General features: G+C 36.7%; 1 protein-coding gene across 2 annotated transcripts; it reads left to right on the forward strand.

Annotated features, from left to right (window-relative positions):
* Nucleotides 1–376: 376 nt before the first annotated feature.
* LOC139965796 (uncharacterized) lies at nt 377–19,694 on the forward strand. Of its 2 annotated transcripts, none has more exons than XM_071968505.1 (17): nt 377–768; nt 4,021–4,108; nt 4,806–5,034; nt 5,913–5,992; nt 7,237–7,441; nt 7,945–8,042; nt 8,954–9,158; nt 9,662–9,759; nt 10,671–10,875; nt 11,378–11,475; nt 12,387–12,591; nt 13,095–13,192; nt 14,104–14,308; nt 15,077–15,174; nt 16,086–16,290; nt 16,794–16,891; nt 19,291–19,694. In XM_071968505.1, the coding sequence occupies exons 2-17, from the start codon at nt 4,022–4,024 to the stop codon at nt 19,525–19,527; spliced, it is 2,451 nt and encodes an 816-aa protein (XP_071824606.1). In that variant the 5' UTR covers nt 377–768; nt 4,021; the 3' UTR covers nt 19,528–19,694. The 2 variants fall into 2 exon arrangements, with proteins under 2 accessions (XP_071824606.1, XP_071824607.1); XM_071968506.1 differs by having other exon boundaries at nt 378–768; nt 4,860–5,034; nt 19,291–19,688.
* The last annotated feature ends 6,920 nt before the right edge of the window (nt 19,695–26,614 follow it).

Consider the following 26,614-nt stretch of genomic DNA (forward strand, 5'->3'; position numbering starts at 1 on the left):
ATAAAAGTTCCGCACTCAATCGCGTTACTGAGCTGCTATCATAAGGTGGAGCCGAGTTTTAACCTCGAAAAATCATCATAATTGTCCATAAACGTGACTGATATAAATACAAAGTGTTTTCAAGAAACTTTGGAATGAATACCTAGTCCTTTTTATAGAGTTTTTACCTTTTTGTAGAAAGAAACACCAATTAAAATTTGCAGTAAATCACAGTCCACATGAAGCTTCCGTATCACTTTTATCCGCTAGGTGGAGCTTATTTTGGTGGGCACAACCCCTGATGCAATTGATTTACATGTTATTATCTACCCTGAGGTGGAGAAGTTCACAGCTGCAACACCTGATGGCAGTTTTCGTCACAAACCTCTTCACTCAGTAGTAAACAGTTTTCGTACGCTGTTGCTGTAGAGCCTTGCAGGGTTATAAAATTGCTTTAACTGGCCAAATTTGTGCACTACATGTACTTTCCATTCATGCTCTTCAATATGCAAGCCACTAAAACCAGATCCTGATTGATAACATATCAAAAAAGATGTTCTCCTGCTACTTTTTGGCACTTTTTCTGAGATAGGAGAACACTCGGGCGGAGTGATATAGACTCTAATATGATTAGGAGTGTGCATATGCCACGTTACAATCCATCAGAGTTCTCTGATGTGAAAGCATCACCTACTTACGGTAGGCTTAAAGGTAACTTAGAATCCTGATTGCAGACCACAAGCTTTTACCGGGTTCTCCAATACGAGTTCCCGGTAAGAACCCAAAAAAGTAAGTGCGAGAAAAAAACAATACCAACCAGTATAAAAATCTATTCCTAAGCTAGTGGCTACTGTAACTTAAGTTTGTAACGTTAGGCGTAAGTCGAAGATCTATCACCAACTCGTGAATGAATAACTATGTTCGAGAAACAGTTGGTCACTGACAATAAGTCAAGATGCCTATGACTAGGTCTAACAATCGTGTAACATTGTTAGGCTAAGAAATCTAAAGAATTAATTATTCAGAACATTAACATTAAGCATCAAGGTCTCATTCAGACCAGGGTTCAGTAAACTTATGTTCAAGGCTCAATTGTTGAGCGGGTATCTCATACTATGTATCTTAGGAGTTGATATTGACGCCAAGTCAACCTTTACGAACCATATATCTAATACGATGTCTAAGGTGTATTATATTGTATTAACGTTCGCATACATTACGCCCTATTTTCATTCCAATGTAAGAGATAATGTTGTCAACTCATTAATTCTGCCAGTGATTGTATATGTAGTCCTAACTGGTATCACCTTTTACTTGAAAAGGACAAGAAAAGAATCAGAAGTTTCTTGAAATACTGCTCAAATATATTTAATCTAGACTATGAAAGCCTGGTTGGTAAAGTAAACACTGCTGCTAAAATGAATTTATAAGACTAGCTAAGAATATGCATAGTTCTAAAGATCACCCACTTCACTCCGAGTTGATCTCTCTGTGCATTAGATCCAACAAGTACAATCTACGAAGTCCTACTATATTACAAACTTTCAGAATTATGCTTTTTAAGAACTCAATTATCTACAGAGCAGCCCTTTCTATTCAAAAAATCTCTGTTATAATCCTTGTAATCTCTCAAACTTCTAATCCTCCATCTTATTTCTTATTTGTTCATGCTTTCATGATTGTACATGTTTACGTCTTTTATGTATCATGATTATGTATCCTATTTATAAAGTTTGTAATTTATACTCGAATAAAGAAATTGTAGTCACCTGGTCAGGGCAGGCTGCAGGTGTAACTTACCAAGAAGGCCTCACGAGTCACATTAGGTTTACATGACGGTTATGTAAAATTACTAAATGTATGATTAATCATGCAGACCTCAGTAGTGTTCCCTTTGCTTGTTAATTTAGTGATTTTATGTTATGTTATGTTAATTTAGTGCCTATGTTAATTTAGTAATTTTTCTTCATGACATAACGTTCAGCAAAAACAAAAAATCAGGTGAAAAATGTTAATGAATATGACTCCTAATAAACACAGAATGGTATACATCAGTCTGTGAACAGTGTTTAAATAAATTGTGTATATTATTAGTTTGCCCATATTGCATTGTGCATATTGAGCATTGCAATGCTGAACAGATAATATGTAAATCTGTCAGTAAGATTACTTAACAGACTGAGAAAACCTAAAGTAGGTTGTATGAGCTATCAATAATATTGTTTCCATCTCAGTTTGGTTGAGACAATACCTGTGACATTACCCCTCGCAGCTCGAAAGAGATTCTGATTATTATGACAGTGACTATGTTCTGTTAGTTTTTGGTTTCGATGAAATCGTAACCTATGCATTCATGCAGGCGGAGATTGTGTGTATGTGTGTATGGGTGTTTGTGTTTCATTCAGACCGAGGACCCCATTGTATTTTCCATTGTTCAAATCCACGTACCCTAACTTTAACAATACCCCCATACAATAGAATTCTTCCGAGGACGTGTTGATTCTTTAGAAATCACAACCGAGGACCTGAAATTCTTTTGTTTAAGTCCTCGGTCGGATAGCAAAACAAACGCACGTGTGTGTATGTATGTGTGTGTGCGTTTTTGGAATCAGCGTGTCAAACTACATCTGACTGCGAGGTCAAAAGTTCAAAGGTCAAATCTTAAAAATATGCTCATTTTAGGAGATACGGGGCAAAACAAAACAGAACAAAGATAAGTTTAAAAATGTTGACATTTGATAGAGCTTTTTGTGCTGAATATGGGAAACCAACTCCCGCTTCAATCGGACACCCAGTTCTCAAGTTTTGAGGGCCAAAGGTTGGTTTTGATACATTTCTAGCAATAGCATTATGTGTGTACATTGTAGGCCATACAAATTTTAGGACAGAGTGCACCTCATCAAGAGGAACATTTTTGATAAAAACCATCAGGTCATCCAAGGTCATTCAAGGTTGATTATGTGCAAAATACTCCCAACTTATGCTAATTTTTGCAACAACTTCTAGTCACGAAGTCTGACATGGCTGGTATATAAGGACAAGTTGTGAATGAAGTAGGGACACATTTTCAAAAATAACCGTGATGTGATCCAAGGTCACCAAAGGTCATTTATGGGTCATAATGTGTTTTTTTTTCCTCAATAACTTGTGAAACTACCACTGACAGGGTCCGACATGGTTGATAATTTGGGACTGGTTGTGAATGGGGTAAAGGATCGTTTCAAAACATAACGGTAATACGATCCAAGGTCAACAAAGGTCAATTAGGGGTCAAAAACTAGTATTTTTGCAATAACGTGAGAACCAAATGTCCATCAAGGTTGGGATTTTAGGACAGAGTGCACATCATCAAGGGGAAAATTTTTGATAAACACCATTGGGTCATTCAAGGTCATTCAAGGTTGATTATGTGCAAAAAAACTCCCAACTTATGCTAATTTTTGCAACAACTTCTAGTCACGAAGTCTGACATGGCTGGTATATTAGGACAAGTTGTGAATGAAGTAGGGACACATTTTCAAAAATAACCGTGATGTGATCCAAGGTCACCAAAGGTCATTTATGGGTCAAAATGTGTTTTTTCCCGATAACTTGTGAAACTACCACTGACAGGGTTGAGAGTTACGCTATTGTAGTACAATAGTCGAACTGCATTTGGGTGACCTTTGACCTCAGGTTGACCTCCAGTGACCTGTATTGGCTTCTTTCAAGTTGATTCTTTGAAGTTTCGTGGGCATATTCCAATCTAACTTGTCCATAAGTGGACTCCTCTGCAACCCTAATGTGCACAGTTATTAGAGATTTGGTTTGGTTTTGTAATACTTGGTGTGTGGATTCATAACATTGAGTACAAGAACCCTATTGCTTTTGATGGAGGTGTGTATAACCACGTACAGTAGACTGACCTGTGTTAGCATGCCATAGTGTTATTGTATCAGCTAGTTCTGGTTATACTAACAAGCAGAAGTCTAGTGCATTGAAGTCATCGAAACCTCAATGCATTTTGCCTTCTGGTTATTCTTTAATTTCCTTTTCTTGTAGTATGGTCATGGTGAAGACCCATATCTTGAGGCATAACACACTAAGCAGCACACCAATTGGTGTAATCCCTAGAAGGGCCGGGTCTGAGGTACGTAAAGTATTTGCAGACCAAAATTGTCATACATTTATTCAACAAAGCGTTGTGACTCTTCTTTTGTAAGTGGAGGGAGAAAATCAACCCATGTCTTGGTATTAATGACAATAGTAATGATGATGTTTTTTTTCCTATATACTTATATGATATGTAGTGAAAAATTATGATAGAAGTTGAACTTGAACCACTGTAAATGTCATTTGAGGTCTACTGCACTTGGAATATTATTGGAGCAAAGGAGGAAACCCTGGGTGCATCTTATACTTTGGCCCTCAAGTAGATGAAATCTAAGTTTACGTTGATGGTCAAAGTTCAGCAGAAGTAAAAACATGTTAAAACCTATGTAAACATGATACTTGAAGAAGTACAACTTGCAACGTTCTCATAGATAGTTTGCATATTTCCTCTATTGAGCACAAGGGAATTACATGTATGTAAAAGTTTAGTAGAGGACAAATTTGGTCGAAACATTGTTTAGTAAACATATAATCCATGAAAATGCATGTAATGATTCTACGTTATGCCACCAACTACTTCAGTTTATTGCTTCTAGGTAATTATTCAAAAAGCCAAAACTTAACGGGAATATCTTCAAAATTGATACCTTTGTTGAGTAATACTCATGTAGATTTGGTTCGTTCGTTAATGCTCTATGCCTTAAATCACTGATCTGTTTGTTTTTAATATTTAGAAAGATGACTTGAGTGAAATTCATTACATCGGTCCTGCATCTGTTGTATTCCAGGTAACGGGCACCAATTGGCCAAGACCTGCATACACTCTGCTACTCTCTTTGATAATTGTTTTGTTACAACTAGTCACTGGTCTCTTTCGCTTAAAAGGCGATTACTTTCGAAAAGATGACCCTTACCCATGGGCCCGATTTTCTGAAATGGACAAGGTTCCAGGAGATCGAGAAGGTAACCACCACAAAATGTCTGATTGCTTATTTATGTTTTATTTTATTGTAGAAATGAAGACTGTACTGTTACAATGAAACATTTGAAGGCTTTGTTCTGTTTTTACCTCCATGGTTTGACACTACACATGTGCTGAATTCAGTTCCCTTCACTCAAGCTCAAAGGGTGTGAAGACTCGCGCACAAAGAAACGTCTCATGGCGGTAATCTAACCTAGTTTCGATTGAGGTGTAACAGAAGTGTTAAACACCAAACAGCTCGCTACCGTATGTAATTAGACACTAGTGTACAGTCAATACATACAGCTACGGTCAATACCCACAACACAGTGTGCATAGCAGCATGGAGGTTTTACCTTTATGATAGCAGCGATGGACATCTCATGTCTAGATAAAAGCATGGAGGTAAGGTATCACGTTTTATTACTGTCTGCATTTTGTAGCGACAAGAAAAAAACTCCACTTGCGGAAACGGACAATTAACTTTTTCAGAGCGCCGCACGCGATTTGGGGTGAGTCTTCAATGCCTTTAAATGAGAAAAATAAGGTCCCTCGTCAATCTGTTACTTTAGTCCAACCAAATCACAGTATAATGAATTCAGAAATTTGCAGTTGAGACAAAGTTAAAAAACTTGTTTAGGTATGATAGGTCAATCTTACATTTATTCAACGCGATCATTGTCACTGTTTGGGTTTTTCTTAATATCTGGTTAATCTGTAAGAGTCATAAACACTGTTTATAAATTACAAACATGTGCATGTTGAGTAGTTATACTGTAGAATACACGTATTGAGCACTGTCACTGTTTGGGTTTTCTTAATATCTGATTAATGCTTGTACCAAGAATCTATATTTGACTCTCTGTCTCTTTAACCACAGGTGGTATTTCAACTTTGGTTGGTGCTGCAACTTTCTGTCTCCATGTGATCAAATTGAATCTAGTATTGCTTTTGTTCAAGGTATGGTATGGTGTACTGGTGTCATGAATATCCATTATGTCACCCCTCTCTGAACAGCAGCTGTTTAATTAGCGAAACCTGACATTTCCGTGACGGAAAGGTTGAAAAAATAACGCATCCTTCTATAACGGATAAATGCCTCAAACGTGATTCCCTTCCCGAAAAAATTCTTTATTTATAATGGTTCATTATTTGTATATTTATGAGTAAGATTAGCAGTGGCGGAGCTAGGGGTATTGGTCAGAGGGGGCGAGAATGGTCTGTAGGAGCGCTATCCAAGCGGAGCGCCACCACGGGTTGGCGCGGAGCGTACAGATTTTTTTTGAGTAAAGATACTCCCTAGATCGCCGGAAATGAGCCTTTCCGGACCATGCTTATTTGCAAATAATGTGGCAAATGTCAATAGGTAGATGAGAGCACAATATAAAAAGGCAATAATCGCGAATAAGTAAAAAGTGGTAAAAAGCTGAAAAGGGCGCCAGCAGTCCATTTGAGTCCGTCAGGGGGGGGGGGGCATCCGCCCCCTGACTGTATGGACGCTCCGCCACTGAAGATTAGGTACCTCAAGCTGTTACTTTAGTCCACCCAAATCACAGCACAATGAACACAGAACTTTGCAGTTGAGACAGAGTTTGCAGACTTGTGATAGAAAGATTTAAAAGCATTAACTTTGAACACTTTTGTCTGTTGAATTCCCTTCCCCGCTGTCACTTCTTTATTTAAAATGGTTCATTATGTGATGGCAGATTTCGAGTCATTATTCATAATCTTTTCATGAGCAGTAAAAAAGCAAGTATTTTCATAGACTAAGAGCAGACAGTGCCTGACTGTAAATCAAAGAAATAAAAGCCATATGCTGGGAGATGTTTGATTCCTGACAGCAGGCAAATGAAATCTGTTCGTGATGACATGTACAGGTAAATTCGTGAATGCACACACGTTGATGTGCAAACATGTATGTGTGTAAGTGAGGACTTTGTTCTATGTCAAAGTTCAGGAGACAACAAATTTGGTTGAAAAATTGTATTTAGCATATAATCCATGCAAATGCATGTAATGCTTCTACGTTGTGCCAGCAACTACTGCAGTCTATTGCTATTAGGTATATGCGACCAAACAGCCAAAACTTTAGGAGAGTGTATTGAAAGTTGGAACTAACCCTATTTGAGTAATACTCATGTAACTTTGGTCCATTCGTTACTCTAATAATCCTTAAATCTCTTATCTGTTTGTTTAATATTTAGAATTACGCATGTTTTTACATCCATGGCATCGGTACTGCAGTTGTTGTATTCCAGGTAACAGGCAACAAATGGCCAAGACCTGCATACACTCTACTAGTTACTGGTATCTACCGCTTGAAAGAACATTATAACTCTTGGTTTGAAAATCACCCTTTACTAAGGGCTGGATTTACTAAACTGGACAATATTACAGGAGATGGAGAAGGTACGTAACCTGATTAATTATTTATGTTTGATGTTATCGTAGAAGTGAAGACTGTACTGTTACAATGAAACATTTGAAGGCTTTGTCTGACACTTCACATGTGTTGAATTCAGTCCCCTCGCTCAAGCTTAAATGAGAATGATAAGGTCCCTCCTCAGGTTGATGTGTATGATTCAGAAACACTGTTTATAAATTACAAACATGTGCATCTTGGGTAGTTATACTGTAGAATACACTGTTGCTTCTGCACAAGAAACTTGTTCTCTCAAAAACATGTATTCCTCCTCATCTAGTACTTGAATGTTTAGTCCACGGGTGGGGTCTAAGATAGTTGGTTTGCCCTTGGGGATGGTGGTGCCAAATTTGAAAGTTTCACATTGTCAAGTGAGATGGGTTTTTTTTCAATGTTTTGATCACAAGGCTTTAGCTTTATGCTATTTTGAAATATCTTCATCTGCTCATTTGAAACCAATTATCTTTATTTGCTTCTCCTTAACCCACAGAGGATATGTCCAGTATGATGGTAACTGAGACTTTACGTCTTGATGCCAAGCAGTTGTTGGAAATGTTAAATTCTGTGACAACCGTTGGCAAATTAATGGTATGATGTGGTTAATTGATGCTATGAATATTCATAATGTCATCCTCTCAGAACAGCAGTTGTTCAATTAGAAGAACGTTTTGACATTTCCGTGAAGGGAAAGGTTGAAGAAAATTACGCATTCTTCTATAACTGATAAATGCCTCAAACGTGATTCCCTTCCCAAATAACACTTCTTTATATAAAATGGCTCATTACATTTACATTTATGAGTAAGATAAGGTACCTCAAGCTGTTACTTTAGTCCACCCAAATCACAGCACAATGAACACAGAACTTTGCAGTTGAGACAAAGTTTGCAGGCTTGTGAAAAAAATCAAAGTTTATAGCATTAACTTTGAACACTTTTGTTTCTTGAATTCCCTTCCCCACTGTCACTTCTTTATTTAAAATGGCTCATTATGTGATGGCAGATTTCGAGTCATTATTCATAATCTTTTCATGAGCAGTAGAAAAGCAAGTATTTTCATAGACTAAGAACAGACAGTACCTGACTGTAAATCAAAGAAATAAAAGCCATATGCTGGGAGATGTTTGATTCCTGACAGCAGGCAAATGAAATCTGTTCGTGATGACATGTACAGGTAAATTCGTGAATGCACACACGTTGATGTGTAAACATGTATGTGTGTAAGTGAGGACTTTGTTCTATGTCAAAGTTCAGGAGACAACAAATTTGGTTGACAAATTGTATTTAGCATATAATCCATGCAAATGCATGTAATGCTTCTACGTTGTGCCAGCAACTACTGCAGTCTATTGCTATTAGGTATATGCGACCAAACAGCCAAAACTTTAGGAGAGTGTATTGAAAGTTGGAACTAACCCTATTTGAGTAATACTCATGTAACTTTGGTCCATTCGTTACTCTAATAATCCTTAAATCTCTTATCTGTTTGTTTAATATTTAGAATTACGCATGTTTTTACATCCATGGCATCGGTACTGCAGTTGTTGTATTCCAGGTAACAGGCAACAAATGGCCAAGACCTGCATACACTCTACTAGTTACTGGTATCTACCGCTTGAAAGAACATTATAACTCTTGGTTTGAAAATCACCCTTTACTAAGGGCTGGATTTACTAAACTGGACAATATTACAGGAGATGGAGAAGGTACGTAACCTGATTAATTATTTATGTTTGATGTTATCGTAGAAGTGAAGACTGTACTGTTACAATGAAACATTTGAAGGCTTTGTCTGACACTTCACATGTGTTGAATTCAGTCCCCTCGCTCAAGCTTAAATGAGAATGATAAGGTCCCTCCTCAGGTTGATGTGTATGATTCAGAAACACTGTTTATAAATTACAAACATGTGCATCTTGGGTAGTTATACTGTAGAATACACTGTTGCTTCTGCACAAGAAACTTGTTCTCTCAAAAACATGTATTCCTCCTCGTCTAGTACTTGAATGTTTAGTCCACGGGTGGGGTCTAAGATAGTTGGTTTGCCCTTGGGGATGGTGGTGCCAAATTTGAAAGTTTCACATTGTCAAGTGAGATGGGTTTTTTTTCAATGTTTTGATCACAAGGCTTTAGCTTTATGCTATTTTGAAATATCTTCATCTGCTCATTTGAAACCAATTATCTTTATTTGCTTCTCCTTAACCCACAGAGGATATGTCCAGTATGATGGTAACTGAGACTTTACGTCTTGATGCCAAGCAGTTGTTGGAAATGTTAAATTCTGTGACAACCGTTGGCAAATTAATGGTATGATGTGGTTAATTGATGCTATGAATATTCATAATGTCATCCTCTCAGAACAGCAGTTGTTCAATTAGAAGAACGTTTTGACATTTCCGTGAAGGGAAAGGTTGAAGAAAATTACGCATTCTTCTATAACTGATAAATGCCTCAAACGTGATTCCCTTCCCAAATAACACTTCTTTATATAAAATGGCTCATTACATTTACATTTATGAGTAAGATAAGGTACCTCAAGCTGTTACTTTAGTCCACCCAAATCACAGCACAATGAACACAGAACTTTGCAGTTGAGACAAAGTTTGCAGGCTTGTGAAAAAAATCAAAGTTTATAGCATTAACTTTGAACACTTTTGTTTCTTGAATTCCCTTCCCCACTGTCACTTCTTTATTTAAAATGGCTCATTATGTGATGGCAGATTTCGAGTCATTATTCATAATCTTTTCATGAGCAGTAGAAAAGCAAGTATTTGCATAGACTAAGAACAGACAGTACCTGACTGTAAATCAAAGAAATAAAAGCCATATGCTGGGAGATGTTTGATTCCTGACAGCAGGCAAATGAAATCTGTTCGTGATGACATGTACAGGTAAATTCGTGAATGCACACACGTTGATGTGTAAACATGTATGTGTGTAAGTGAGGACTTTGTTCTATGTCAAAGTTCAGGAGACAACAAATTTGGTTGAAAAATTGTATTTAGCATATAATCCATGCAAATGCATGTAATGCTTCTACGTTGTGCCAGCAACTACTGCAGTCTATTGCTATTAGGTATATGCGACCAAACAGCCAAAACTTTAGGAGAGTGTATTGAAAGTTGGAACTAACCCTATTTGAGTAATACTCATGTAACTTTGGTCCATTCGTTACTCTAATAATCCTTAAATCTCTTATCTGTTTGTTTAATATTTAGAATTACGCATGTTTTTACATCCATGGCATCGGTACTGCAGTTGTTGTATTCCAGGTAACAGGCAACAAATGGCCAAGACCTGCATACACTCTACTAGTTACTGGTATCTACCGCTTGAAAGAACATTATAACTCTTGGTTTGAAAATCACCCTTTACTAAGGGCTGGATTTACTAAACTGGACAATATTACAGGAGATGGAGAAGGTACGTAACCTGATTAATTATTTATGTTTGATGTTATCGTAGAAGTGAAGACTGTACTGTTACAATGAAACATTTGAAGGCTTTGTCTGACACTTCACATGTGTTGAATTCAGTCCCCTCGCTCAAGCTTAAATGAGAATGATAAGGTCCCTCCTCAGGTTGATGTGTATGATTCAGAAACACTGTTTATAAATTACAAACATGTGCATCTTGGGTAGTTATACTGTAGAATACACTGTTGCTTCTGCACAAGAAACTTGTTCTCTCAAAAACATGTATTCCTCCTCGTCTAGTACTTGAATGTTTAGTCCACGGGTGGGGTCTAAGATAGTTGGTTTGCCCTTGGGGATGGTGGTGCCAAATTTGAAAGTTTCACATTGTCAAGTGAGATGGGTTTTTTTTCAATGTTTTGATCACAAGGCTTTAGCTTTATGCTATTTTGAAATATCTTCATCTGCTCATTTGAAACCAATTATCTTATTTGCTTCTCCTTAACCCACAGAGGATATGTCCAGTATGATGGTAACTGAGACTTTACGTCTTGATGCCAAGCAGTTGTTGGAAATGTTAAATTCTGTGACAACCGTTGGCAAATTAATGGTATGATGTGGTTAATTGATGCTATGAATATTCATAATGTCATCCTCTCAGAACAGCAGTTGTTCAATTAGAAGAACGTTTTGACATTTCCGTGAAGGGAAAGGTTGAAGAAAATTACGCATTCTTCTATAACTGATAAATGCCTCAAACGTGATTCCCTTCCCAAATAACACTTCTTTATATAAAATGGCTCATTACATTTACATTTATGAGTAAGATAAGGTACCTCAAGCTGTTACTTTAGTCCACCCAAATCACAGCACAATGAACACAGAACTTTGCAGTTGAGACAAAGTTTGCAGGCTTGTGAAAAAAATCAAAGTTTATAGCATTAACTTTGAACACTTTTGTTTCTTGAATTACCTTCCCCACTGTCACTTCTTTATTTAAAATGGCTCATTATGTGATGGCAGATTTCGAGTCATTATTCATAATCTTTTCATGAGCAGTAGAAAAGCAAGTATTTTCATAGACTAAGAACAGACAGTACCTGACTGTAAATCAAAGAAATAAAAGCCATATGCTGGGAGATGTTTGATTCCTGACAGCAGGCAAATGAAATCTGTTCGTGATGACATGTACAGGTAAATTCGTGAATGCACACACGTTGATGTGTAAACATGTATGTGTGTAAGTGAGGACTTTGTTCTATGTCAAAGTTCAGGAGACAACAAATTTGGTTGAAAAATTGTATTTAGCATATAATCCATGCAAATGCATGTAATGCTTCTACGTTGTGCCAGCAACTACTGCAGTCTATTGCTATTAGGTATATGCGACCAAACAGCCAAAACTTTAGGAGAGTGTATTGAAAGTTGGAACTAACCCTATTTGAGTAATACTCATGTAACTTTGGTCCATTCGTTACTCTAATAATCCTTAAATCTCTTATCTGTTTGTTTAATATTTAGAATTACGCATGTTTTTACATCCATGGCATCGGTACTGCAGTTGTTGTATTCCAGGTAACAGGCAACAAATGGCCAAGACCTGCATACACTCTACTAGTTACTGGTATCTACCGCTTGAAAGAACATTATAACTCTTGGTTTGAAAATCACCCTTTACTAAGGGCTGGATTTACTAAACTGGACAATATTACAGGAGATGGAGAAGGTACGTAACCTGATTAATTATTTATGTTTGATGTTATCGTAGAAGTGAAGACTGTACTGTTACAATGAAACATTTGAAGGCTTTGTCTGACACTTCACATGTGTTGAATTCAGTCCCCTCGCTCAAGCTTAAATGAGAATGATAAGGTCCCTCCTCAGGTTGATGTGTATGATTCAGAAACACTGTTTATAAATTACAAACATGTGCATCTTGGGTAGTTATACTGTAGAATACACTGTTGCTTCTGCACAAGAAACTTGTTCTCTCAAAAACATGTATTCCTCCTCGTCTAGTACTTGAATGTTTAGTCCACGGGTGGGGTCTAAGATAGTTGGTTTGCCCTTGGGGATGGTGGTGCCAAATTTGAAAGTTTCACATTGTCAAGTGAGATGGGGTTTTTTTCAATGTTTTGATCACAAGGCTTTAGCTTTATGCTATTTTGAAATATCTTCATCTGCTCATTTGAAACCAATTATCTTTATTTGCTTCTCCTTAACCCACAGAGGATATGTCCAGTATGATGGTAACTGAGACTTTACGTCTTGATGCCAAGCAGTTGTTGGAAATGTTAAATTCTGTGACAACCGTTGGCAAATTAATGGTATGATGTGGTTAATTGATGCTATGAATATTCATAATGTCATCCTCTCAGAACAGCAGTTGTTCAATTAGAAGAACGTTTTGACATTTCCGTGAAGGGAAAGGTTGAAGAAAATTACGCATTCTTCTATAACTGATAAATGCCTCAAACGTGATTCCCTTCCCAAATAACACTTCTTTATATAAAATGGCTCATTACATTTACATTTATGAGTAAGATAAGGTACCTCAAGCTGTTACTTTAGTCCACCCAAATCACAGCACAATGAACACAGAACTTTGCAGTTGAGACAAAGTTTGCAGGCTTGTGAAAAAAATCAAAGTTTATAGCATTAACTTTGAACACTTTTGTTTCTTGAATTCCCTTCCCCACTGTCACTTCTTTATTTAAAATGGCTCATTATGTGATGGCAGATTTCGAGTCATTATTCATAATCTTTTCATGAGCAGTAGAAAAGCAAGTATTTTCATAGACTAAGAACAGACAGTACCTGACTGTAAATCAAAGAAATAAAAGCCATATGCTGGGAGATGTTTGATTCCTGACAGCAGGCAAATGAAATCTGTTCGTGATGACATGTACAGGTAAATTCGTGAATGCACACACGTTGATGTGTAAACATGTATGTGTGTAAGTGAGGACTTTGTTCTATGTCAAAGTTCAGGAGACAACAAATTTGGTTGAAAAATTGTATTTAGCATATAATCCATGCAAATGCATGTAATGCTTCTACGTTGTGCCAGCAACTACTGCAGTCTATTGCTATTAGGTATATGCGACCAAACAGCCAAAACTTTAGGAGAGTGTATTGAAAGTTGGAACCAACCCTATTTGAGTAATACTCATGTAACTTTGGTCCATTCGTTACTCTAATAATCCTTAAATCTCTTATCTGTTTGTTTAATATTTAGAATTACGCATGTTTTTACATCCATGGCATCGGTACTGCAGTTGTTGTATTCCAGGTAACAGGCAACAAATGGCCAAGACCTGCATACACTCTACTAGTTACTGGTATCTACCGCTTGAAAGAACATTATAACTCTTGGTTTGAAAATCACCCTTTACTAAGGGCTGGATTTACTAAACTGGACAATATTACAGGAGATGGAGAAGGTACGTAACCTGATTAATTATTTATGTTTGATGTTATCGTAGAAGTGAAGACTGTACTGTTACAATGAAACATTTGAAGGCTTTGTCTGACACTTCACATGTGTTGAATTCAGTCCCCTCGCTCAAGCTTAAATGAGAATGATAAGGTCCCTCCTCAGGTTGATGTGTATGATTCAGAAACACTGTTTATAAATTACACACATTTACACAATTTACACAATTACACACAAGGCGGAGTGTATAGCGTAGTGGTTAACGCCGGCGTCTCCCAGTCATGAGATCCCCGGTGCGATTCCCCGCCGACAGCAATGTGTGTCGTCTGGCAAGGGTGTTGTTCAATAACAACTTCTTGACATGGACGTTAAATGAATGTGTGCCGAGAGATTGGCTTCGGTCAGCTTGCGAGTCTATAAGCCTCCATGGCTTCTTTCGCGAGTTCCTGCTTGCGGGAAGATCACATATACACATGTGCATCTTGGGTAGTTATACTGTAGAATACACTGTTGCTTCTGCACAAGAAACTTGTTCTCTCAAAAACATGTATTCCTCCTCGTCTAGTACTTGAATGTTTAGTCCACGGGTGGGGTCTAAGATAGTTGGTTTGCCCTTGGGGATGGTGGTGCCAAATTTGAAAGTTTCACATTGTCAAGTGAGTTGGGTTTTTTTTCAATGTTTTGATCACAAGGCTTTAGCTTTATGCTATTTTGAAATATCTTCATCTGCTCATTTGAAACCAATTATCTTTATTTGCTTCTCCTTAACCCACAGAGGATATGTCCAGTATGATGGTAACTGAGACTTTACGTCTTGATGCCAAGCAGTTGTTGGAAATGTTAAATTCTGTGACAACCGTTGGCAAATTAATGGTATGATGTGGTTAATTGATGCTATGAATATTCATAATGTCATCCTCTCAGAACAGCAGTTGTTCAATTAGAAGAACGTTTTGACATTTCCGTGAAGGGAAAGGTTGAAGAAAATTACGCATTCTTCTATAACTGATAAATGCCTCAAACGTGATTCCCTTCCCAAATAACACTTCTTTATATAAAATGGCTCATTACATTTACATTTATGAGTAAGATAAGGTACCTCAAGCTGTTACTTTAGTCCACCCAAATCACAGCACAATGAACACAGAACTTTGCAGTTGAGACAAAGTTTGCAGGCTTGTGAAAAAAATCAAAGTTTATAGCATTAACTTTGAACGCTTTTGTTTCTTGAATTCCCTTCCCCACTGTCACTTCTTTATTTAAAATGGCTCATTATGTGATGGCAGATTTCGAGTCATTATTCATAATCTTTTCATGAGCAGTAGAAAAGCAAGTATTTTCATAGACTAAGAACAGACAGTACCTGACTGTAAATCAAAGAAATAAAAGCCATATGCTGGGAGATGTTTGATTCCTGACAGCAGGCAAATGAAATCTGTTCGTGATGACATGTACAGGTAAATTCGTGAATGCACACACGTTGATGTGTAAACATGTATGTGTGTAAGTGAGGACTTTGTTCTATGTCAAAGTTCAGGAGACAACAAATTTGGTTGAAAAATTGTATTTAGCATATAATCCATGCAAATGCATGTAATGCTTCTACGTTGTGCGAGCAACTACTGCAGTCTATTGCTATTAGGTATATGCGACCAAACAGCCAAAACTTTAGGAGAGTGTATTGAAAGTTGGAACTAACCCTATTTGAGTAATACTCATGTAACTTTGGTCCATTCGTTACTCTAATAATCCTTAAATCTCTTATCTGTTTGTTTAATATTTAGAATTACGCATGTTTTTACATCCATGGCATCGGTACTGCAGTTGTTGTATTCCAGGTAACAAGCAACAAATGGCCAAGACCTGCATACACTCTACTAGTTACTGGTATCTACCGCTTGAAAGAACATTATAACTCTTGGTTTGAAAATCACCCTTTACTAAGGGCTGGATTTACTAAACTGGACAATATTACAGGAGATGGAGAAGGTACGTAACCTGATTAATTATTTATGTTTGATGTTATCGTAGAAGTGAAGACTGTACTGTTACAATGAAACATTTGAAGGCTTTGTCTGACACTTCACATGTGTTGAATTCAGTCCCCTCGCTCAAGCTTAAATGAGAATGATAAGGTCCCTCCTCAGGTTGATGTGTATGATTCAGAAACACTGTTTATAAATTACAAACATGTGCATCTTGGGTAGTTATACTGTAGAATACACTGTTGCTTCTGCACAAGAAACTTGTTCTCTCAAAAACATGTATTCCTCCTCGTCTAGTACTTGAATGTTTAGTCCACGGGTGGGGTCTAAGATAGTTGGTTTGCCCTTGGGGATGGTGGTGCCAAATTTGAAAGTTTCACATTGTCAAGTGAGATGGGTTTTTTTTCAATGTTTTGATCACAAGGCTTTAGCTTTATGCTATTTTGAAATATCTTCATCTGCTCATTTGAAACCAATTATCTTTATTTGCTTCTCCTTAACCCACAGAGGATATGTCCAGTATGAACATTGTAGAAACTTTACGTCTTGATGCCAAGCAGTTGTTGGAAATGTTAAATTCTGTGACAACCGTTGGCAAATTAATGGTATGATGTGGTTTATTGATGTTATGAATATTCATAATGTCATCCTTTCAGAACAGCAGCTGTTCAATTAGAAGAACGTTTTGACATTTCCGTGAAGGGAAAGGTTGAAGAAAATTACGCATTCTTCTATAACTGATAAATGCCTCAAACGTAATTCCCTTCCCGAATAACACTTCTTTATATGAAATGGCTTATTATATTTACATTTATGAGTAAGATAAGGTACCTCAAGCTGTTACTTTAGTCCATCCAAATCACAGCACAATGAATACAGAACTTTGCAGTTGAGACAAAGTTTGCAGACTTTTGAAAAATCAAATGTAATAGCATTAACTTTGAACACTTTTGTCTGTTGAATTCCCTCCCCCATTGTCACATATTTATTGAAAATGGCTCATTATGTGATGACAGATTTCAGTTCATTTTTCATCATGTTATTCTCTGAGCAAATAAAACATGTTTGTTACGACATGTACAGGTATATTTGTGAATGGACACATGTTGATGTGTAAACATGTATGTATGTGTGTATGTTGGGACTTTGTACGCACATGCCAACTTGTACAGGTATGACAATAGCTGGACCATGTGGAAAAACTATATTATATTATATGAAACCCATCTTAGGTGGGCACAATCAACAGGTATGACAATAGGTTGACTATGTGGAACTCTATAGTATATTTTATGGTACAGGGAAATGAAACCCATCTTAGGTGGGCACAAACAACGAGTATATGACAATAGTTGGACAATGTGAAATCTATAGTATATTATATGGTATATGAAAATGAAACCCAATTTAGGTGAGCACAATAAACAGGTATGACAATAGTTGGACTATGTGGATCTCTATAGTATATTATATGGTATAGGAAATGAAACCCACCTTAGGTGAGCACAATTAACAGGTATGGCAATAGTTGGACTATGTGGAACTCTATAGTATATTATATGGTATAGGAAATGAAACCCACCTTAGGTGAGCACAATTAACAGGTATGGCAATAGTTGGACTATGTGGAACTCTATAGTATATTATATGGTATAGGAAATGAAACCCACCTTAGGTGAGCACAATTAACAGGTATGGCAAAAGTTGGACTATGTGGAACTCTATAGTATGATATATGGTATAGGAAATGAAACCCATATAAGGTGGGCACATCAACAGGTATGACAATAGTTGGACCATGTGGAACTCTATAGTATATCATATGGTATAGGAAAATGAAACCCATCTAAGGTGGGCACAATCAACAGGTACGACAATTGTTGGACTATGTGGAAATTTATAGTATATCAAATGGTATCAGGAAATGAAACCCACCTTAGGTGAGCACAAACAACAGGTATGACAAAAGTTGGAGTATGTGGAAAAACTATAGTATATTATATTATATGGTATAGGAAATTAAACCCAACTTAGGTGGGCACAATCAACAGGTTTGACAATAGGTCGACTATATGGAACTCTTTAGTATATTATATGGTATAGGTAAATGAACCAACCTTAGGTGAGTACACACAAAAGGTATGAAAATAGTTGAACTATGTGGAACTTTATAGTATATAATTTGGTATAGGAAATGAACCCACCTTAGATGGTTACAATTAACAGGTATCGTTGGAATATGTGGAAAAACTATAGTATATTTTATGGTATAGGAAATCAAATCCACCTTAGGTGGGCACAATCAACAGGTATGACAATAGGTCGACTATGTGGAACTCTATAGTATATTATATGGTAAAGGAAAATGAAACCCATTTAAGGTGGGCACAAGCAACAGGTATGACGATAGATGAACTATGTGGAACTCCATAGTATATTATATGGTATAGGAAATCAAATCCACCTTAGTTGGGCACAATCAACAGGTATGACAATAGGTCGACTATGTGGAACTCTATAGTATATAAAATGGTATAGGAAAATGAAACCCAACTTAGGTGAGTACACACAAAATGTATGGCAATAGTTGGACTATGTGGAACTCCATAGTATATTATATGGTATAGGAAAATGAAAGCCATCTAAGGTGGGCACATTAATAGGTATGACAATAGTTGGCCTTTGTGGAACTCAATAGTATATTATAAGATAAAGGGAAATGAAACCCACCAAAGGTGGGCACAATCAACAGGTATGACAATAGTTGGACTATGTGGAACTGTATAGTATATAATATGGTATAGGAAATGAAACCCACCTTAGGTGGGCATTAAAACCTAGGTTAGTGACAAGTGAGGATATAGTGAAAGTGTAAAGATCCCATAAACATGTTTCACAGTTGTTGTGTAGGTTTATGGTCATTGTTTTATGTTAAGGCAGATTTAACATTGCTATCTCAGAAAGGAACTACTCAGCCTTTGGCTTTCTGATTTATCATTTGCAGAATGTATTGGAGAAGTTAACCCTCACAAGATTGCCAGATATGTTTGCATCCATCCTCAATGAAAACTTACAGGCAAGCCTTTGGTTTTCTGGTTTAACATTTGTAGTAAGTAATGGAGTAGTTACCTGTCACAATAATTTGTGTTATTTTTGTCTTGATCATCCCAGCCACGTATATTGTACACTTTCTGGAAAGATTTTAATACAACAACAATGTTTGAACTTTTATTCCTGGTAGTACTGCTTTTTCCACAACTATTACAATGTAGTCGTGATGTAATGCTGCTTTTTGCTGATGGCTACAAGTTATATCAACATCTATTACAATGTAGACGTGATGTAATGCTGCTTTTTGCTGATGGCTACAGGTTATATCGACATCTATTACAATGTAGTCGTGATGTAATGCTGCTTTTTGCTGATGGCTACAAGTTATATCAACAACTATTACAATGTAGTCGTGATGTAATGCTGCTTTTTGCTGATGGCTACAAGTTATATCAACATATATTACAATGTAGTCGTGATGTAAAGCTGCTTTTTGCTGATGGCTACAAGTTATATCCACATATATTACAATGTAGTCGTGATGTAATGCTGCTTTTTGCTGATGGCTACAAGTTATATCAACAACTATTACAATGTAGTCGTGATGTAATGCTGCTTTTTGCTGATGGCTACAAGTTATATCAACATATATTACAATGTAGTCGTGATGTAAAGCTGCTTTTTGCTGATGGCTACAAGTTATATCAACAACTATTACAATGTAGTCGTGATGTAATGCTGCTTTTTGCTGATGGCTACAAGTTATATCAACAACTATTACAATGTAGTCGTGATGTAATGCTGCTTTTTGCTGATGGCTACAAGTTATATCCACATATATTACAATGTAGTCGTGATGTAAAGCTGCTTTTTGCTGGCTACAAGTTATATCCACATATATTACAATGTAGTCGTGATGTAAAGCTGCTTTTTGCTGATGGCTACAAGTTATATCAACAACTATTACAATGTAGTCGTGATGTAATGCTGCTTTTTGCTGATGGCTACAAGTTATATCAACAACTATTACAATGTAGTCGTGATGTAATGCTGCTTTTTGCTGATGGCTACAAGTTATATCCACATATATTACAATGTAGTCGTGATGTAAAGCTGCTTTTTGCTGGCTACAAGTTATATCCACATATATTACAATGTAGTCGTGATGTAAAGCTGCTTTTTGCTGATGGCTACAAGTTATATCCACATATATTACAATGTAGTCGTGATGTAAAGCTGCTTTTTGCTGATGGCTACAAGTTATATCCACATATATTACAATGTAGTCGTGATGTAAAGCTGCTTTTTGCTGATGGCTCCAAGTTATATCAACATATATTACAATGTAGTCGTGATGTAAAGCTGCTTTTTGCTGATGGCTACAAGTTATATCCACATATATTACAATGTAGTCGTGATGTAAAGCTGCTTTTTGCTGATGGCTACAAGTTATATCCACATATATTACAATGTAGTCGTGATGTTATGCTGCTTTTTGCTGATGGCTACAAGTTATATCAACAAATATTTAAATGTAGTCGTGATGTAATGCTGCTTTTTGCTGATGGCTACAAGTTATATCCACATCTTTTACGATGTGGTCCTGATCTTATGCTGATTTTTGTGTATGGCTACAAATTATATGCACAACTATTGCAATGTTTTCGTTCTGAAATGCTGCTTTTTGTTGATTGCTCCAAGTTATATCCACAAATATTGCAATGTAGTCGTGATGTAATGCTGCTTTTTGCTGATGGCTACAAGTTATATCCACATCTTTTACGATGTGGTCCTGATCTTATGCTGATTTTTGTGTATGGCTACAAATTATATGCACAACTATTGCAATGCTTTCGTTCTGAAATGCTGCATTTTGTTGATTGCTCCAAGTTATATCCACAAATATTTAAATGTAGTCGTTATGTAATGCTGCTCTTTGCTGATGGCTACAAGTTATATCGACATCTATTACAATGTGGTTCTGATGTAAAACTGTTTTTTGTTGAAGGCTCCAAGATATATCCACAACTATTGCAATGTAGTCGTGATGTAATGCTGCTTTTTGCTGATGGCTTCAAGTTATATCAACATCTATTACAATGTAGTCGTGATGTAATGCTGCTTTTTGCTGATTTATCCAAATTATACTTATATTTATTACAACTTAGTCGTGATGTTATGCTGCTTTTTGCTGATGGCTACAAGTTATATCAACAACTATTACAATGTAGTCGTTATGTAATGCTGCTTTTTGCTGATGGCTACAAGTTATACTCACATCTTTTACAATGTGGTCCTTATCTTATGCTGATTTTTGTGTATGGCTACAAATTATATGCACAACTATTGCAATGTTTTCGTTCTGAAATGCTGCTTTTTGTTGATTGCTCTAAGTTATATCCACAAATATTTAAATGTAGTCGCGATGTAATGCTGCTTTTTGCTAATGGCTTCAAGTTATATCAACATCTATTACAATGTGGTTCTGATGTAAAACTGTTTTTTGTTGAAGGCTCCAAGATATATCCACAACTATTGCAATGTAGTCGTGATGTAATGCTGCTTTTTGCTGATGGCTACAAGTTATATCCACATCTATTACAATGTAGACGTGATGTAATGCTGCTTTTTGCTGATGGCTACAAGTTATATCAACATCTATTACAATGTGGTCCTGATGTAAAACTGTTTTTTGTTGATTGCTCCAAGTAATATCAACAATTATTAAAATGTAGTTACGATTTAAATCTGCTTCATGTTGATGGCTACAAGTTATATCAACAACTATTAAAATGTAGTCGTGATGTAAAGCTGCTTTTTGTTGATGGCTCCAAGTTATATCAACAATTAATGATATGTAGTCGTGATGTAAAGCTGCTTTTTGTTGAAAGCTCCAAGTTATATTCACTACTATTACAATGTAGCCGTGATGAAATATTCATGAACATACTGTACCTCCAAGTAAAGTTGTTCAAAACTAAATATGTAATACAAATAATACAAAATTCTACATTCAATACTAATTAATACACGTTTCGTTGTATTGTTACTCAGACATGATAGAATATACAGGAGACAGATACACTCTGGCTCTAGACCAGAGAACCCATTTATATGTATTCATTTGTTACACCCATGCCTTGGAACCTTTCGGTGTCTTGTAAACTAGTTACCTTTTCCGAGAAAGAAAATTGTCGAGGAGGATTATTTGTAGTCATGGCTGTCTTGGAGTCTTCGACGAAATTAGGAATTGTGATTATTGATTAACACGCAAGATCCTCTCTAGCCTGCATGGGAGCCAACACTTGTTAAAAGATCTGAAGAAACTCTTGCAAGATCATCATTCTCCACGTCCAATAAGTCATTGCTGAAAGACATAAATTCTGAACTGCTACACAAAGTGAGAATTAGTCTGTATCATCCTTCATTCTAAGACTTAAAGGCATTGAAGACTCGCCCAAACCGCTTACGTCCATCTGAAAGCTTGCAAGTGGCGTTTTGTTCGTGTCGCTACAAAATGCAGACAGTACAGAATGAAACGTGATACCTTGTTATCTTTAGCTGGACCTGAGATGCCAGTCGCTGTATTGTTTGTACACTGTGCTGTGGGTATTGATCGCAGCTGTATGTACTGACTGTACACTAGTGTCTAATTACCAATGGTAGCAAGCTGTGTGCGTGCGTATTTTCTGGGATCTATGGTGGTGTCTTACTTCTGTTACACCTCATTCAAAACTAGGCATTAGACGTTTCTTTTTGGGCGAGTCTTCAAACCCTTTAAAATAAGTTCTTATTGCAATTTTTGGAACTTTTTACAAGAAGTACTTTGCGACCGTCTGGTGTCTGGATTATGGCATGCCAAAATGTTTTAAACTCAAACGCAGTTGTTTTCAAGGGCTGATCTAACATTTGGAGATGCAAAGACCAAGTGCTTGGCCGACGAAATGGCTTCTTACGCTACCAAAGATTACCGTGACTTGCTCCCGTACATGCGGTGTATACAGAGAAGTCAAATTGTCGCTCTAAACCATCTTGAAGTCGTGGAACATTACCTTACAAGTGCAGAGGTTGTGGGGGTGAACACAAGCGTACAGATTGTCCATACAATGATGTTATCTGTCAAAAGCAGCATTGTTACGAACTAATGATTCCCCATCCGGGACGGGAGGCAAAATCTTCAAATTGCTTGCAGCCTGCGGAGAAAAAAACACCCAAGTACACACACTCGCAATTAGGCCTATGAACAACACAAAAAAAAACAATATTGAATGGACTCTTTATTTATAAAAAAAAGAAATCTTTTCTACAGAACTAAAGTTTCTTCTAATCCTACAGATGATTGAAAATTGTTTGAATATGTATAAATCATAACAAACGCATATCTCAAGAAGGGAAATTTGGGCAAACCTTATATTCGGTGTTTAGAAGTACCACATTGAGTACAAAAAGCCTATTGTTTTTGGTGGAGGTCATTTAGGGTAACCAGAGGTCAAATTGTGAAAATCTCGTTAACACGATATATCAATATTGGAAGCTTAGAGAGATCTTATACTTAGTAGGAAGGTGTATAACATTGAGTAAAAAAAGGCTATCGATTTTGGTAAAAGGAGGTCAAAGGTGATTTGAATTCAACAAACGCCAAACATTTACTTTACTCCCCATTTAACTGTCTCTACACTTACGCACCTACCTAAACATAATATCGCAAATGAAGCTTGGACAGATCGTATATTTGGTATGTAATTGTACCAAATTGAGTACAAGAAGCGGCATGTTGTGGGCGGAGGTCAATTGTCATTTGAATTCACCAGTGGTCAAATTTTGAAAACCATTTTTTGAACAATATTTCAACACGGACAGATGTCATATTTAGTAATGTTGATGTATCACATTTAGTACAAGAAGCCTGTTGTAAGGCCAATGGTAATTTCAGGACAACCTGTGTCATCGTGAATGTATTGTGTGTCACATCACACTGCTTTTTCACTATTACTAAGATCAAATATGTTGTACACCCTCACTATACATTACGTCAGATTTATGAAGAAACCTGCTCGTGTTACGCCCAGCAAACACAAAAGCGTTTTTAAAACGTTATTAAAACGTTTAGTCTTTTGTTTTGAGAACGTCATTTGTGGTGTAATAAATATCACGAAAACGTTTTCAGAATATTATTTCAAAAAATATTTTCGTTTAAAAATTAATATAACATTAATATCTCATTAAAACGTTATGCCGTTGTTTTTATAACACCACATTTAACGTTATAAAAACATATTTTAGAGGCTCTTTTAAAAATGTTATGATAACATTTGTGTTTGCTGGGATCAAAATGCCTTTTAGCATTCTGGTTTCTTTCGTGCACATAATAGCCCCTTCATTTATAGGTTCCAATTGCGCACAAGCCAATGTTTTGTCAGGGGTCTGTAGCTAAGTATTGTGCGTTCCTGTAGAGGCATTTTAAAGTGCATATTTTCGTGGCAACTGTAGGGAGGCAAGTTTTCTTTTCTGAGCTGACGCATATGGTTTGCCACAGACATATATTCCATTTAATGCTGACATTAATTCTGAGGCAATCAGGAGGCAGGTATATGTCTACATGAAATCGATTTAATGCTCTTATAAAATCGATTTTATGCTGACATATATTCGATTTAATGCTGACATATATTCGACCAATGAGAGAGCAGGAATGTATGTCTGCATATATTCACTTCCGACAACGATTCCCGCCACATCCGACAACAAATTACCCACATTCGACAACGATTCTTCAACAGCCAATCAGAAATGAATCACGGCGCTGGGTTTTTAAATACCGATCGTCCAGTTACTCAGCCTGGCCTAGGATACTAGTATATAGACTAGTATAGTGTTAGCACCGAGCATTGTTTGGCTATATCCATGGCAAGAAAGAGTCTAACGTTAAGCCTGAGGTTGTTGTAAGCTTGTTTGTCAAGTTACCCCTGATATGACCCGTGTAAACGCCCGAGATATACGGTATTCCTTCAGGATTTTTGGATATATATACTGACATTAAATCGAACATATGCTGACATTAATTCGAATATATGTTAGCATTAAATCGAATATATGCTAGCATAAAACCGATTTATAGGGGCATAAAATCAATTTTATGTAGACATAATTGCCTCCTGATTGGCTCGGAATAAATGTCTGCATTAAATCTAATTTATGTCAGCATTAAATCGAATATATGTCGGCATAAATTCCCGAATTTTGTCTACTGTGGCGAATCATAGACGCAAACATTTTTAAGACGTTGCGGCCCGTATATACGAGTTAATATGCGTATATGCACCCGATACTCATAGCTAGTACAGTAACTACTGTTCATGTTCCACAACCGTGCATCAGTAACTACTGCGCTGTGTTCGCAACACGGTAACATGTGTTACAGTTGGCACAGTAATTACTGGAAAGCTGTTACACGTTGAACCACGAGTCCGACAGGTGACAATTTGCAGTAATTTAAAAAAAAAATCTTAATTTTTTTAAATTTTTAAATATTTTAAATGTAAATTTTAAACTTTAAAAATTAAATTTTAAATTTTTAAATTTTTAAAATTTGCAGTAAGAAAACACTTGCAGTACTTACTGTGCCACCTGGAACACATGTTAACGTGTTACGAACACAGCGCAGTAGTTACTGATGCACGGTTGTGGAACATGAACAGTAGTTACTGTACTAGCTATGAGTATTGGCTGGTATATGTTCGTATTTGTGCAAGGATATTGACCTGTATTATGCGGTGCTTGTTCTATATGGCTTGCCATACACGAATCTCACCGAAGACAGTATACTTCGATAGTGTTCAATAGGAGGACCAAAATCAATGCTTTGCACTCAACAATGTCAACCACAATGTAGGTTCTAACATATCGCCTTACGATGGATATTAGCTTCCAAATGTACAAGACTTGTTTGCTAAATTGGCGCAGGAAGGTTCACAACCTGCAGTGTATTATGTTATTGATTTGGTCGGTGCATTCAATCAATTGTACCTAGACCAAGAATCGGCGCAGTTGCTAATTTTGAATATGCATAAGGGTTTATTAGTCCCCAGCGTCTATGCTTTGGTGTGAAAACAGCCCTGGTGCTGTTTCAGTCCAAGATGGAAAAAAAAATACTGAATGGTATTCCTAATGTATTTTTTTATGTAGACGATATTCTATTAGCGACAATGTCGGAGATCATTAGTTTGGATGATAATCGTATAGATCCATGGATAGTTGAGCAGGCGGATGCCCAGTAT

Source organism: Apostichopus japonicus, chromosome 3 (assembly GCF_037975245.1).
Source record: "Apostichopus japonicus isolate 1M-3 chromosome 3, ASM3797524v1, whole genome shotgun sequence".
NCBI lineage: Eukaryota > Metazoa > Echinodermata > Holothuroidea > Aspidochirotida > Stichopodidae > Apostichopus > Apostichopus japonicus.

What these genes read in the sequence shown, in the direction of transcription:
- LOC139965796 (XM_071968505.1), top strand. Translation starts at nt 4,022, where the DNA reads ATGGTCATGGTGAAGACCCATATCTTGAGGCATAACACACTAAGCAGC. An exon ending in TATTACAGGAGATGGAGAAG is followed by an intron (nt 10,876 to 11,377) that starts GTACGTAACCTG and finishes CTTAACCCACAG; the next exon opens with AGGATATGTCCAGTATGATG. An exon ending in CAACCGTTGGCAAATTAATG is followed by an intron (nt 11,476 to 12,386) that starts GTATGATGTGGT and finishes TTTAATATTTAG; the next exon opens with AATTACGCATGTTTTTACAT.